The following is a 13,006-nucleotide window of genomic DNA, read 5'->3' as shown; positions in this document are numbered from 1 at the left end:
AGCTAATAAATGCCTTGTGAGCTAATAAATGCCTTGTGGGCCAGATTGCTTGCAAATATGTAAAAATATTTTATTTTTAGTTTTGTTGATATGAGACAGTGAAATATTGTGACTTGCACATCAATATTTTTTAAAAGAGCAAATGGTGGAGTTGCAAAGAAATAAGAACAGGAAATTATTGAAACTCCCATTACAGTAACAATGGTGAGGAGAAGCATGAGATCTTAATTTTGTTCAGATTTGCTTGTAAGTGTAGAATTTTTACAAATTATTTTCAGTTCATTTGATGTGTGTAGCAGTGAATTAGTACAAATGGCAGGTCAGATGCAAAACATTTTAAATAGGTACTTTTCTAAGTTATCTAAAATTGATCAGAATGTTGCCTGTTTCACATTTGAAGAGGTTGTCACCCTACCTCTCTACCTTTCTCTTATACTCTATTTTCTTTTTTCTTCTTCTCTATCCATACTTTTATTCTTTTTATCTCTTACAAAACTGACTGCTTGTTTTAATAGCCTACTGCCTTTTCTCCTCTGTTGATTGGGTGATGGAGGTGGGAGTACTGTAGGCCTTCAATATTTGTATTTGCTTCTGTTCGAATGAGAATATTGTTTAAAAAAAATATTCTCTGGGACGTGTGGCTAGACTGGAGTCAGGCAAGCAAGCTGACTACTTCAGCTGGGTTCTGGTGACAAACCAAAGAGAGATTAGTAATCCACCACCCACTTCTGCCTTTGTCCTGGGGACAAAGCTTCTAGTGGGAATCTCATGCTATATTAAATGGTGAGTGGAACCACTGTTAAAATTTTGCTTCATCTTATAGTGTAGAAGCAGGGCTTTAAAATCCTGTTGTGGAAAGGATCCCTGTAGAGAAGGCAGGAGGCAGAACCTTTTGGAACACATTGTTTACTTCTCTTTCCTTGGCCCTGGGCAGGATGGGCTATTTTTAAATCTCCTGATCCCCCTCCCCTTTTGAGACTTTGCTTCTTCTGGGAACCCTTTTCTGTACATTCCTTCTCTTTGTTGGGCTTCTGTTAGCTGGAGTAAGATAGCTCTGGGCAGAAGCAGAGGGAAAGAAAAACACAAGCAAAGCAACAGGAAATCTGAGGTGGGAATAGTTTGGTCAAGGGGCTGAGGCAGCCCTAAATTCAGAGTAATGTTTACTTCTCCTGAGTTCGGGGTTGGGTTTTGACTAAAATACTGTTTCTTTGCTGGCTGTCAGCAAATGCGTATCTCATCTGTCCCTCTACTTAGTCAGTCCTGGAAGGATGAAATATTTGACTGTTTCAAATATTTGACCATTCAGGAAGCGTCCTTGCAAGAGTGCATAGCTTGGAATTCTTTCACCATCAGTCTTGGTCCATGTGTTCCTCCTTCATTTGATATACTCTTATGACTGGCGGCATAAATCTACTGTAGAAGTATGTCTAGATGGCTGCTTGTCAAGGCTAAGACTTGATCTGAAGCCACTTCAAGAGTCATGGTGAAACAAGCCCACAGCTTTAGGGGCTGTCCTACTTGGGCTACTGAGTTAGGGAATATTTAACCTCACAGAGTGTGGTTCTCTCTCTAAGTGATGCAAGAACACAGGCAGAACATCAAGACAAAGAGGACCAATCGCAACAAAATAGCTCCACGTTATTTCTGTTGGGGAAGTTACTCTTGAGGCTGGGTGGACTGGCAAATGTGACAACTTTGTGCTGATCTCCTGGGTTCAGCCTCTCTCACACTCAGAGACAGGATCTCTGCACTGTGCAGGAGTGAGAGTTTTCAGTGTACAGTTCCCATTGCCTATGCCCACTGAGAGCTGTGGCCTTGAATGGGGAAAATACTTGTGCTTAGACATATGTGACTTCATGCACTTCCTGGGAAGGTTCCAGGTTGGGGGAACATATCACAGCAAGTCTTTGGGCCCAGCTCAGACAGAGGGGTCTCTGTCCCACTGTCCAAAATTAACTACTGCCAAAGTCTGACTGGCTATTACAAATCAGGCAGAGAAATTAATCTCCCCTGGCCAATAAAGTCCCTCTTGCTGATTCAGCTGTTTAGCTCACAGCTTTCTCTTTTCTTCTTCTATCCTTTGCCCCCCTTCCCTCAACAACATATTTGTCCTCTTTGTCGTAGGCACTGGGAGAAGTTTTTCTCCACTCCAGCCTCCTGAATTTTTGACTTTTTGATTTCCCACTTTCTCAGGTCCTGGATTCTCTAAGGACTGCTCCCACCCACCCCCATCTTTTGGGCCCAGCCACTTCCAAAGCTCCCTGTTCCTTCGTTCTTTCTCCTGCTGGGACCCCCCACCCCCACCCGCATCATATTTGGATGAGTTTTCCAATGATCCGGTTGGATTGCAAATTCTCATTTGGATGTTTAAGAGAAATAATTGAGATTGATTTGCAAACTTTCCCAAGGCTAGATTTGTCCATCCCTAGCTTATAAGAATGTATGATACCGTTGGCTCATTACCTCATTTGTTGGAGTTCTGTGGTGCTTGTCTCTGGGGTTCTTTTTAGCTTATTGCTCAGTGCTTTTGAAACCCTCATTACTCACTGCGTTGTTGTCTTCATTTGATAGCAATAAAGATCTGATGTTTTCTGAGTGGTAGTTTTAACTGAGCAGGCACTTAACCTCTTTCAAAAGATAATATGTCTCATTACCTAGCAAATGCAGTATGTAAACAGCCATTTATCTTAATTGGCGGTAATGCACAAACCAGGAAGGTTAAGTATAATGTTCCAAACACAGTGTGATGTCTCCAGACTGCAGAGGCTGTTCTTCAGATAGTGCTGGCAACAACGTGCCAGTGTGATGCTACGGTACCAGCTTTGTCATAGCAGATGCTGTCTTGCACACTTTGTTTCCTTGTGGCTTTGAGACTTCCTGTCTCTTGACTTGAAGGCTCCAAGTGTTGGTAAAACAAAGTTTATTACAATAATGAAAAAGCCCATAATTAAGTGTGGTGAATAATGATTTTAAGGGAGAAGCCCGCTGGAAAAAAAATTCTGGAATTGCATACAACCAGAATTTCTGCTTCAGGAAATTTATAGAAGGACTAGCACCAGAGCCCGCCACACAAGGCTTTGGGAGGGCCACACTGTGGCGCCAGGCTTCACTGCTGCCTCCGTGGAACCTCAGAGGCCTGGTGCAGGTGCACCCGCAGGCCCCTCATTGCGCCTGCTCCTGTCACCAACACAGCTTGCCTTTTATATAGTAGGATACCTTGTTGTGGCAGGCTGTGCATAGCTTTCAGTGCAATTTATTGTAATCCTTGAATGCTATCTGAATATGTTTCACTGAATGCACAGGCTATGATATAGGCCAGCTTAAATAACTAGGACTCCTCTGTGGTATACATGAAAGGTTTCATGTTCCCTCATTGACTCTGTACCCTTTTTATAAATTGATCACAACTGCCCTGCTTTCAATACTCCCTCCTGGTGTCTTAAGTGGTTCCAGATGAAAGGCATGCTCTCTTTGTCCCTCACTGCACTACACAAACATTAACCAAAGGAACCTTTCAGAGCACAGGGAAAGTAAAGGAGAAGGAGGGAAGGAAGTGTCATTAAAGCTGAGATGGCTGAGAAACACATTCTCTGTAATGTGACTTAAGGCCACATGAGAGCTCTTTGGCAGTAAGTGCTGGGAACTTTAGTCCTGTTATTTGCATCCCTGTTCTATGACTCAATATATTTTCATCATTGTTATAGGTAAGTGAAAGTTTTTTTTCCCAAAGTCCCACTAGTTTACAGTCCCCATGCCAGTCTGCTAACTACCAAATGCCCATGTTTCTAACTGGGGTGGACTGGGAGAAAAAATTGACCCTGGGAAAGGGCCCCTTACCTTGGGCCGCAGCCACCATAAGGGAGGGAGGGAGGGAGAGAGAAAGAAGCTGCCTAGCTAGCATTTGCTTGGGGCTGATATGGCCCTGGTAGTGGTGGGGGCAGCCCCCCCCCCCGACCATTAACCCATGGGACTTTCCTCAGTGGCCTTCCTGGTCAATTTGCCCTATTTCAACCCTTTTTTTCTTGACTTTCCTTTTGTAATTCCCATTTGATAGACAAGAAACTAAACGTTGGCAATTTTTCACTTGGTTGTGGTTTAGGTAGATGGTTTCCCTGCATGAAATGGGGGTTGTATTGCTGTCATAATAAAGACTTTACCACTTCAGAACTGGATATACGAATGGTTCCTGGACCACCATTCCAAAGTCTCTTTGCAGTCTTACTTTTCTTCTTTCCACAAGCAGATCTGATTTCATGTGTGCTTGTACAGGAATGGCTACTCCCATCAGCTGTGTACCACATATTTCTGAAAAATATTGCACATTGACCACCAGGAGCTATCATGCAGCTGTTCCATAAAGGAGCAGAAACTATCATGATAAGGTTGGCTGAAATTGTGGTACCTGTGGTTCCGAAGGAGAGTCCTAAGAAGGAAAAAACTTATTGTCCAGATGTTGGGAACCTCCACCATCAGTGTTCCAGCTGCCATGATCTCAGAAGGGTTTTAAGTTCTGTTAAGTCTTAATCATGTACTAATACTGCAATCCAAAAAAGAGTTACTCCAGTCTAATCCCATTGATTTCAATGGTCTTAGACTGGAGTAACTCTTCTTAGGATTGTGCTGTAAAGGAAGCAGTCTTATCTTAATGTTTCTAAGCTATGCATACAAGGCAGAAGAGAGTTTCTGAAGGATTTGCTATGCTGCAGTGCTTGCCTTGAAAGATATCATCATAGCTAACAAAGCTGTTTAAAAACCAAGGGGATTGGCGGGGGAAAGATCAGCTTTTCTGACTTTATGTTTTGGGTTATCTGCAACCACATCCATTTCAAAAAACAAACACAGAGCAACATCATTTGATGCATATAAGCAGTTCTCACAGCCTTGCAAAAATCCAGGGCTTTTAAAAATATATATAAGAGTATAGCATGTAGCAGAGAGAGAGAGAGAGAGAGAGAGAAATTTCATTTATGTAAATGTTACAGTCCAAACTAAGAGGACATTTTGTTTCCTCTCATGTTGCTTAAATGTATGGACAGAAAGAACACATTTCTATAGATCTACCACCAAGAGAGTTACTGAATTTCTATTTGCCACCAGCTACATACAAGCCATGATGGCTGAATGATACTGAAATTCCTGCCACATGAAACATTTTATTGTCCGTGAATGCAGAAGAGAGCAGGACAGATTTTCCCCGTTGCTGCTTTTCTGGCAAGCTTACACTTAAAGGGCTTGCAAGAGTTCACAGAATTTTCCTCTCCAGTGGGGCCCACTTATTTTGCTTTATTCGTTTTCTTGAGAAGTACATAAGGAAGTGGCTATGGGTTTATAGCATACGAATAGTCAGACATAGATCCAAGAAACACCAGATGAATCCTCTTCTTGGAAGTTTGCAGATAGGTATCTCAAATTTACATCTGATCACGTGTACATTTCAAAGATGTCTTTCTTCAGCCTTTTTCTGGGTGCAGTGCCCTTCCAATTATGTTAAAGAGCTGATTCCTTCTAGAGAAGGAAAAACAAAGTTAAAAAATTTTGTCTTGACAGGAAGAATTTGGGGGATTCCATTTTTAGACATCTGTAGCAGAAGAGTATCTAGCTAATAAATCAGAATCATTTTTCTTTTCTGAATAAGAGGAGGGCTGGGCTCCATGATGAGTACTAATTTGGGCTCGCTATCAAGGCCATCCCCAAAATTGTAAACTTCTGTGCCATTATTTCCAACAGCGGCGTTTAAGATGCAGAGTGTTTATGTGATGCTCATTTCGTAACTGAAAGCGATCTCACAAACTCCTTGCATACTCTCTGTTTGCATAACTTTTTCAAAATCCAGGAACTTCAATTAGCTTCCATAGCTTCTGCTCCTTGGCATTCTCTCAATGGCTTTAACAAACAGTTGCTGTCTCTTTTATGACCCCGTATAAAAACATGCAGGGGTTCCACAGTGTGTGGGAGTTGTCTAGTTTTATCCGAGGGATTGTCTTGTTCACAGGGCTATGCAGGGTTCCCCCATTTAACAACAACAAACAACCATTACATTTGATTTATATACTGACCTTCATGATGTCTTAACACCCACTCAGAGCGGTTTACAAAGTATGTTACTATTATCCCCACAACAAAACACCCTGTGAGGTGGGTGGGGCTGAGAGAGCTCCTAGATGCTGTGACTAGCCCAAGGTCACCCAGATGGCTTCAAGTGGAAGAGTGGGGAATCAAACCCAGTTCTCCAGAGTCCTGCACTCTTAACCACTACACCAAACTGAAATAAGCCCCAGGCAAATCCATGGTTGGTATGGAAGGTTTAGGATAAAAAAATAATCTGATGAGGCATTATAAGTGTGATATTGGAACACTTCAAAAGTAATTCAGTTTATATCAATATTTATAAATTAATTCCAGATCAGATCACCAAGCAGTCTTATGATTGGGGGATTTCTAAAACTTTTTGCATAAAAAATGTGATAGGTAGAGAAATCTGCCTCAGTTAGTTACCTCCCTGTTCACAATTTAGTCTTTTAGTCCAATGGGTGAATGGGCTCTAAAACATGAATGAGATCAAGGGGGGAGTAAGTTAGAAACTCTTCCCCATCCTGTCTTCCCTGATATGCAAATTCATATGTAACATTGAGTGATTCTGCACACGTTGGATAATGCACTTCCAATCCTTTTTATAGATCATTTGGAACGGATTTTTTTGTGCGCGGAACAAAAAATCCACCTCAAACGATTGATAAAGTGCATTGAAAGTGCATTATCCAACGTGTGCGGAATTAGCCATTGTTTAGGCAAGAACTGGTTGTCAAACCTTTCTTTTTTCCAGGTGTGTCCTGGGGCCAATGAGACATGACAACAGTGCTTCATTGGCTTTTTACTGGCTTCAAAGCAACCAAAGGTGCCCTGATTCAGATCAGGGTCTTGGTAATGGTGGGGGGTGACGAGAGGAGTTAATCCTCCTCCCTGTGCATTTCCCTCTCTGGAGATTTCCACAAATATGGTGCCTGTATGTTGCCCCAGCAAATACAATAGGAACTAGGGATCCCATTCCCCTGATGGACCAAAAGTTTGAAGAACATAGTGCATTCAAACATTGCATTGTTGACTCTATGACAATGACAGGCCTGGGGACTTGAACTTCCAACGATTTGCTTGTGCTGTAACCTCCCTGCGTTATTAAACTCTGTTCTTCTTATCTTTCAGCTCTGAAGAGATCCTTTGAGGTTGAAGAAGTAGATCAGCCTCCAAATTCTTCCACTCCACAAAGACGGACACCTAATCCTCTTGTTAGGTCCACAGTGTCCAGCTCTACCCAAAAATTCCAGGATCTTGGCACCAGGAATTCTGAGACCCCTTCCAGACATGTGGATTCTCCTGCAACGAGGTCTCCCAAATCCTCTCTGAGGAGAGTTGATCTTTCTGGACCAAAACATCCTGAGCCAGTGTCCAGAAGAACAGAAATCTCCATTGATATTTCATCTAAGCAAGTGGAGAACTCCACATCAGGAGCATCGAGATTTGGCCTCAAGAGAGCAGATGTGTTGGGGCATAAGCCTCCTGATACGGCTCCAAGAAGGACTGAAATCAGTATAGGCAAACCGCAGGATCAAACTCTTCGCAGAATGGAAGTTCCCTCAAAGATCCCCGAGCCAACACAACGGAGAGTTGAAGCCAATAGTCCACCTGTGCCAGATGTTGCCACCAAACGTGTGGAAATTCAGGTACCGAAATCCTCAGAGGTTCCAGTACCACCAGTTAGACAGACTGAAAATGTGGAGCTTTTCCAGACCAATCAACACCTGCCACCAGAGCCAAAGCTTCAATCAGCAGTGGCTGAGATTCCACCCAAAAGCCAAGAAGGTAAGTAGAACCGGGTGTGTGTGTGTGTGTGTGATTTTTCAAAATGTTGTGTACAACATTTTGTTATGTGTACAAACGTATCTGCGTTTGTGTTTCCCTCTAGTGGCTGTTTTGTCAAATAGTGAAATTAAGGCTTTAGTTCATGGATACTTTTTCACAGCTCAAATTATGCTGTCCAATATTAGTGAGTTTGGGGTCTATTTTGTCCATGTGTATTAAATGAATAGATCATGAGAATGTCTTTAATTGATTGGAGTGGAGTGAATTCCACATTATGTGCCACCACATCTCTTTTTTTTGTTTCATTTGCAATATGTTTAGGGATTTCATATGCTGCAACGTTGGTCAAGTCGAGATACTTGACTCATCTTATTTGGGACCAGTTTCACTCATGAGAGTGTTGTGTACATTTATATTCCCATTTTAGATGTGGAGAGTACATTGCATATGTGCGATGGATGTATTGGCATGTATCAAGCCATGCCTTTACTGGTACTCAATAAGATTCAGTCTGTGGAAGCCGGGGCAGTGATTACTGCAGACCCGCCACCCCATTCCGTTTCTGATTATGTTTCTGAGGTTCTGCTAACCTCCAGGAACAAAATGGGGGGGGGGGGGGTTGAGTGGACTACAGTGGAAAAAGGAAGTGGATAGCTGGACACACTCCTTGTGTATGTTTCTTGAGTGAGATACAGCTGCCTTGTAGGGAAATGGTACTGAAGCACCCTACAATTGCAACTGACCGATGTAGCATTGTGAGCTGTCAGGAACTTGACCAACCAAACTTGCCTGTCTTTGCAGCCCTGGCAGAGACAGTAAAGGCAAGAGACTCCCCGTCCAGCTGAGTGGAGACTTTAATGGACCGCATTTGTTTATGTGAATCTGAAGTTGTTTGGGCCAGTACTGGAGAAAATTTTAGTTGTGGAAATAAGTGGTTGTGTTATTATTTCCCGAATTACCCAGCTGCTGTCTCTCTGGCTGCTGGCAACAAAGTAGTATTAGTACTACTAGTGTTAATATGCATGGCATTGTTTCCCTTGATGTGTTTAATATGAACACTTTGTGTGGTTCCAAATTATCTGTGTTTTGCCTTGTTTGGATTCCTTGTAGTGATACCCTCTGTCTGAAGAAACCTTCATTCTTATACAGCAACACAGAACCCTGAATGTCCTTAGATTTTAATATTTATTTAAATATCATTTTATTTACTTTTCACAACTATTGTAGTTGTCATATGTAATCAAATTAACGATTTTAATGGGCAAGTGCATCCTCCTTAGCACTGGCCATTAACAATGCAAAATTATTAATCCAAAATAATTTCTGGAAAGAAGTCAGTATTACAGTTCTCTGTCTCTTTTTCAGGTTGTTTTGGCCGGGTTCTTTTGCCAAGGGGTAAGGGATCTCTGGCCAATAGAAATATGGTCCCCCCCTGCCCCATCCTGTCTATAGGACTTTCCCTGCTTGGAATACCATGGGGTTCTCTGGCTTGTTCTATTGTTCAAGGTTGCTGCTTGTAAGACTGAAAGGGAAAACCAGCCTGTCTTCTCTCTGCCCTTACGTGGTTACCTTCTGGGAAAGGCTGGACAGAATTTTGTGCTCGGTTTGCAAAACTTGCAGCATTCCTTGCATTTTCAATGGCATGCTCTCTCTGTGCTGAGAGCTCTGCACCTAGATTCTCCCTTCTCTCTGAAGGATTGGTGTCCCTTAGTATGCACTGAGATTCCCTTCTGCTTCTCCTTGGTGCAGTCCTACGTGACTGGGCTTGTCAGAAGCACCTTTTCACTGAGTTTCTATTGAAAAGTTATGGGGTGCAGGGGTTTTGTGAAGCAAGCAGTTGGGGATGTGGGGTCAGACCCACAGGTGTCAAGGTTGGCCTGTATTATACATAGGAGATGTATAAGTTGGGCAGGATTCAGTGACCTAGTAGCATCTTTTGCTCCTCTAAGAAATGCATTAAAAACATATAATTAAACAGATGGCTATGCTAATTTGGATATTTTACTTGTCAGTGTAAACTTGATAACTGCAAAGATGCAGCTTGTGAACATCTTAGACTTTGTGACCCCCTCCCCCCAAATTGCTAACTTCAAAGCAGAACTGGCTTTTTAAGAAATACTCTGGGATCCAGGAAATTTGGAGGTTGAGCACAGGTGTTCATGCTGTAGAACTTTAAAAGTGTTCAAAGAATTCACATTTATTACCTGAACAATCTTTATAGCAACCCTTTAAAGGAGGCCAGTATTATTATCTCCCTATTGCAAATGGGAAGGCCAAAAGATGATATAAAGTTTTCCCAGAGGCCACCTACTGAGTTCATGGCTGATTTGAACCACTAACTTCTTTATTGCATTTTCAAACTCATCAACTTTATACCACACGAGTTAAGGGCGTATGCCATCCAGTTTGAAATACTCTACTGTATCAATATGTAACAGGGCCCTTAGCTTGCATCTTTTGAATTAGTTGCAATGGATCAAGTATTGGGGAAGTGTTCATTTACTCATACACTTGTGCAAAAGAATTAGGTGTATGGTGTAAACGATGTTTACAAGAAAACATGTTTCCCTCCCTGCATGTATCTGCTTCTTGCATATCTATCTGATTACATTGAGTTAAAGATGTGTGATGTGACAGCAATATGCCCATCTCCTATAAGTGGCATTAATGAATGGGGGCAGGGAAACTCTCAGCATGATGACATATATCAACTCTCATTTAACATTGCTATGATGTGGTCTACTCAGCATTCTGTTCCTTGAAATGAGCAGTTTGAGCCTCAGACCTTGGTCTGTTTGCTCAGTGCTTGTGAAATCAGACCTTGCACTGTTGAGGTGGTCATCTAGAGAACTACAATAAACGTCTGTTCTGAGCATCTGGCGATCAGATCTGAGAATGGAAACTTGGATACCCTGGTTCCCAAGCCCACGTGGTACAACTCTGCAGCCCAAAGGCATGCTTTGGAATCATTGATCCATGTTCTTAGTTGGTGAAGAAGGTAACCCTCAGATGTCCCTTTTTGTTTTTTAATTCTGGCATTGGGAATGCCTCACTAAAGAATGCAGTCAACCAGCGAGATTGTGATGTGCCTGTGGTCTGCATAGCATACCATTTCTTCCTGATACTTTGGTATGCAGAATCGTTTGACTGTGGCAAACAAATGAAACAAAAACAGACTTTCTATTTAGCAAAAGCCAGGATCCTTTTCCCTCTGGCCCCTGCAACAGGGGAGCAATAATTTTGTGGTGGAATGAAGCCTCTTTTCAGCTGCTTCCCAGTTTTACATCAGTTCTATCTTGTTTTCAATTAAGTCTATTATGTATTAAATGCCCTGTTCTCTTCCTTTCCCCAGTTCCAAATCTTATTTATTTCTCCCTTTTGCTTCAAAGAGGCCATTATTCTCACCCACCCGTCCCCAGCTTGCAGTGGATTTTCCTATGCTTGCTAATGGATTTGTTCTTCTATTGTTTTAAGAGTAATTCTTTCCAAGAGTAGGTCCTCTTCTTCTTGGTCAATTTTATGGTATTCACTGCATTTGAGGTAATAATTAAAGGGATGTATTGTCAGCCTATTGTCAGCTACGCAAACTGCTTGCCACTCCATTGCTCAGTTTACCTTAAGACCATCCAGAATTCCTTACAAGGCATATTGGGCCCCTTTATGACTTTACCGATGTGAAATTACCTGTTCTTTCTCATAGGTTTTTTTTGTTTTGTTGCCATTTTGGGCCTTCAGGATTCAATGTGTCTCTGCAATGTGATAACTTCTGCCCATTCATATTGCCATAATAACTTTTTGGGAATCATGCATACTGTGGCTTGGCTCTGACATAATGTGAAATGATGCTTTAATTAAACTAAGTTTAGTATGACTGGCTGAACCCAGGTGTGACAGACTACACTTAACAATAGGTTTCTGAAGTGCAGCAAAATCAGAGAGCTGGGAGGGGAATAGTTAATTATTTCCTAGAATAGAGAGCTTGGGTTGCTCTCTCTTCTCTGATTGGTCAGTTAGAACCAATCTGAAGGCAGTCAGTTTGTTTCTGACAGTTTTTGAGTCAGTGAATCTGACAAGAAGTCAGACTGGTTCACGTTTAGAGTGAAGGGAGAAGACTCCTTTGCCTTAACTGTAATATTACTTTCCTGAAGAAGAATACTATCTAAGAGTTCAAAGTCTAAGTGTCAGCATTGGCTGAAGTATGCTTTACACAGACACCAGAGAACTGGGAGTGTGTTTTGGCAAAAGTGATTGGGTAGTGGCTTGAGACGCCCTTTCAAGCCAAAAAGAAGAGGGGTTATATCTTCTAAGGAGAAGATTATTTAATTCTGGCCCAGTTTCAAAAGGCTCTGAGGAGGACCCCGAGTCCGCTGTGAAGGGAAAACAGTTTTAGTCTACTCAGGAGACAGAAATACCCTCTAGTTTCAAGAAAGGAGTGAGTTAGGTGCACAAAGAAAGTGATTAACTCCAGAAAACCTGAACTGTCGTAGGAAACTTCTGGAAGAAACATTGTTGCTGTACCTAAATTACTAAGTAAAACACCTCTCACTGTTAAGAACCAAGAATATATGAAAATAAGCTTCAAAGATACTATTTTGCCTGTTATATGAAATGTATTCTGTAATACCAACAAAATTTTACCTCCACATTTCAATACCCTGACTACACTTACTCAATCCCTGCTTGTAAAAATAAAGTTGTTCATGCTTTTGAATGTTATACAGTCTAGCACCATTTCCAACAAAAAGGAAGGAGGCTCCTGCTTTTCCCCATCAAGTTCCTGAGCTGGGTTAAAAAGCTAAAGTTATATCTGGATGTCAGGGAGGGATAAACAGATTTTCAAAACCGCAAATATTACCACATTCCTTGTGGCTGCTCAGTCAAGGGAGGGAGACTGAATTTTGGCAGGAAAATCTGCCTCACATTGGGGAGAGTGTAAGGGAGACTGTCATACCCGGCAATCCCAGTAATATGGTTCCTTAAGGGCCATCAAACAAGGATCAGAAACTATGGCTTGAAGTGGATTAATTAAACACATTCAAAATGATTTTGTGTGATGAATGAACATCCTAGTTTAATCATAGCTTATTCCTCAGCAACATCTTTGTGCACGCTGGCTGCAGAGACACTTGACCAGAGTGAAGGTGATTAG

General features: G+C 41.9%; 1 protein-coding gene across 3 annotated transcripts in view; it reads left to right on the top strand.

Moving 5' to 3' along the window:
• Positions 1-13,006, top strand: part of SEPTIN9 (septin 9) — a 286,254-nt gene that overhangs the window by 168,479 nt on the left and 104,769 nt on the right. For all 3 annotated transcript variants that reach the window (XM_054975814.1, XM_054975816.1, XM_054975815.1), the window contains one exon: positions 7,201-7,857. In XM_054975814.1, coding sequence (XP_054831789.1) covers positions 7,201-7,857 — 657 coding nt within the window. The remainder of the gene's footprint in view (positions 1-7,200; positions 7,858-13,006) is intronic.

The sequence above is a fragment of the Eublepharis macularius genome, chromosome 4 (genome assembly GCF_028583425.1).
Source record: "Eublepharis macularius isolate TG4126 chromosome 4, MPM_Emac_v1.0, whole genome shotgun sequence".
Taxonomy (NCBI): domain Eukaryota; kingdom Metazoa; phylum Chordata; class Lepidosauria; order Squamata; family Eublepharidae; genus Eublepharis; species Eublepharis macularius.
This window is presented reverse-complemented; position numbering and strand designations above follow the sequence as displayed.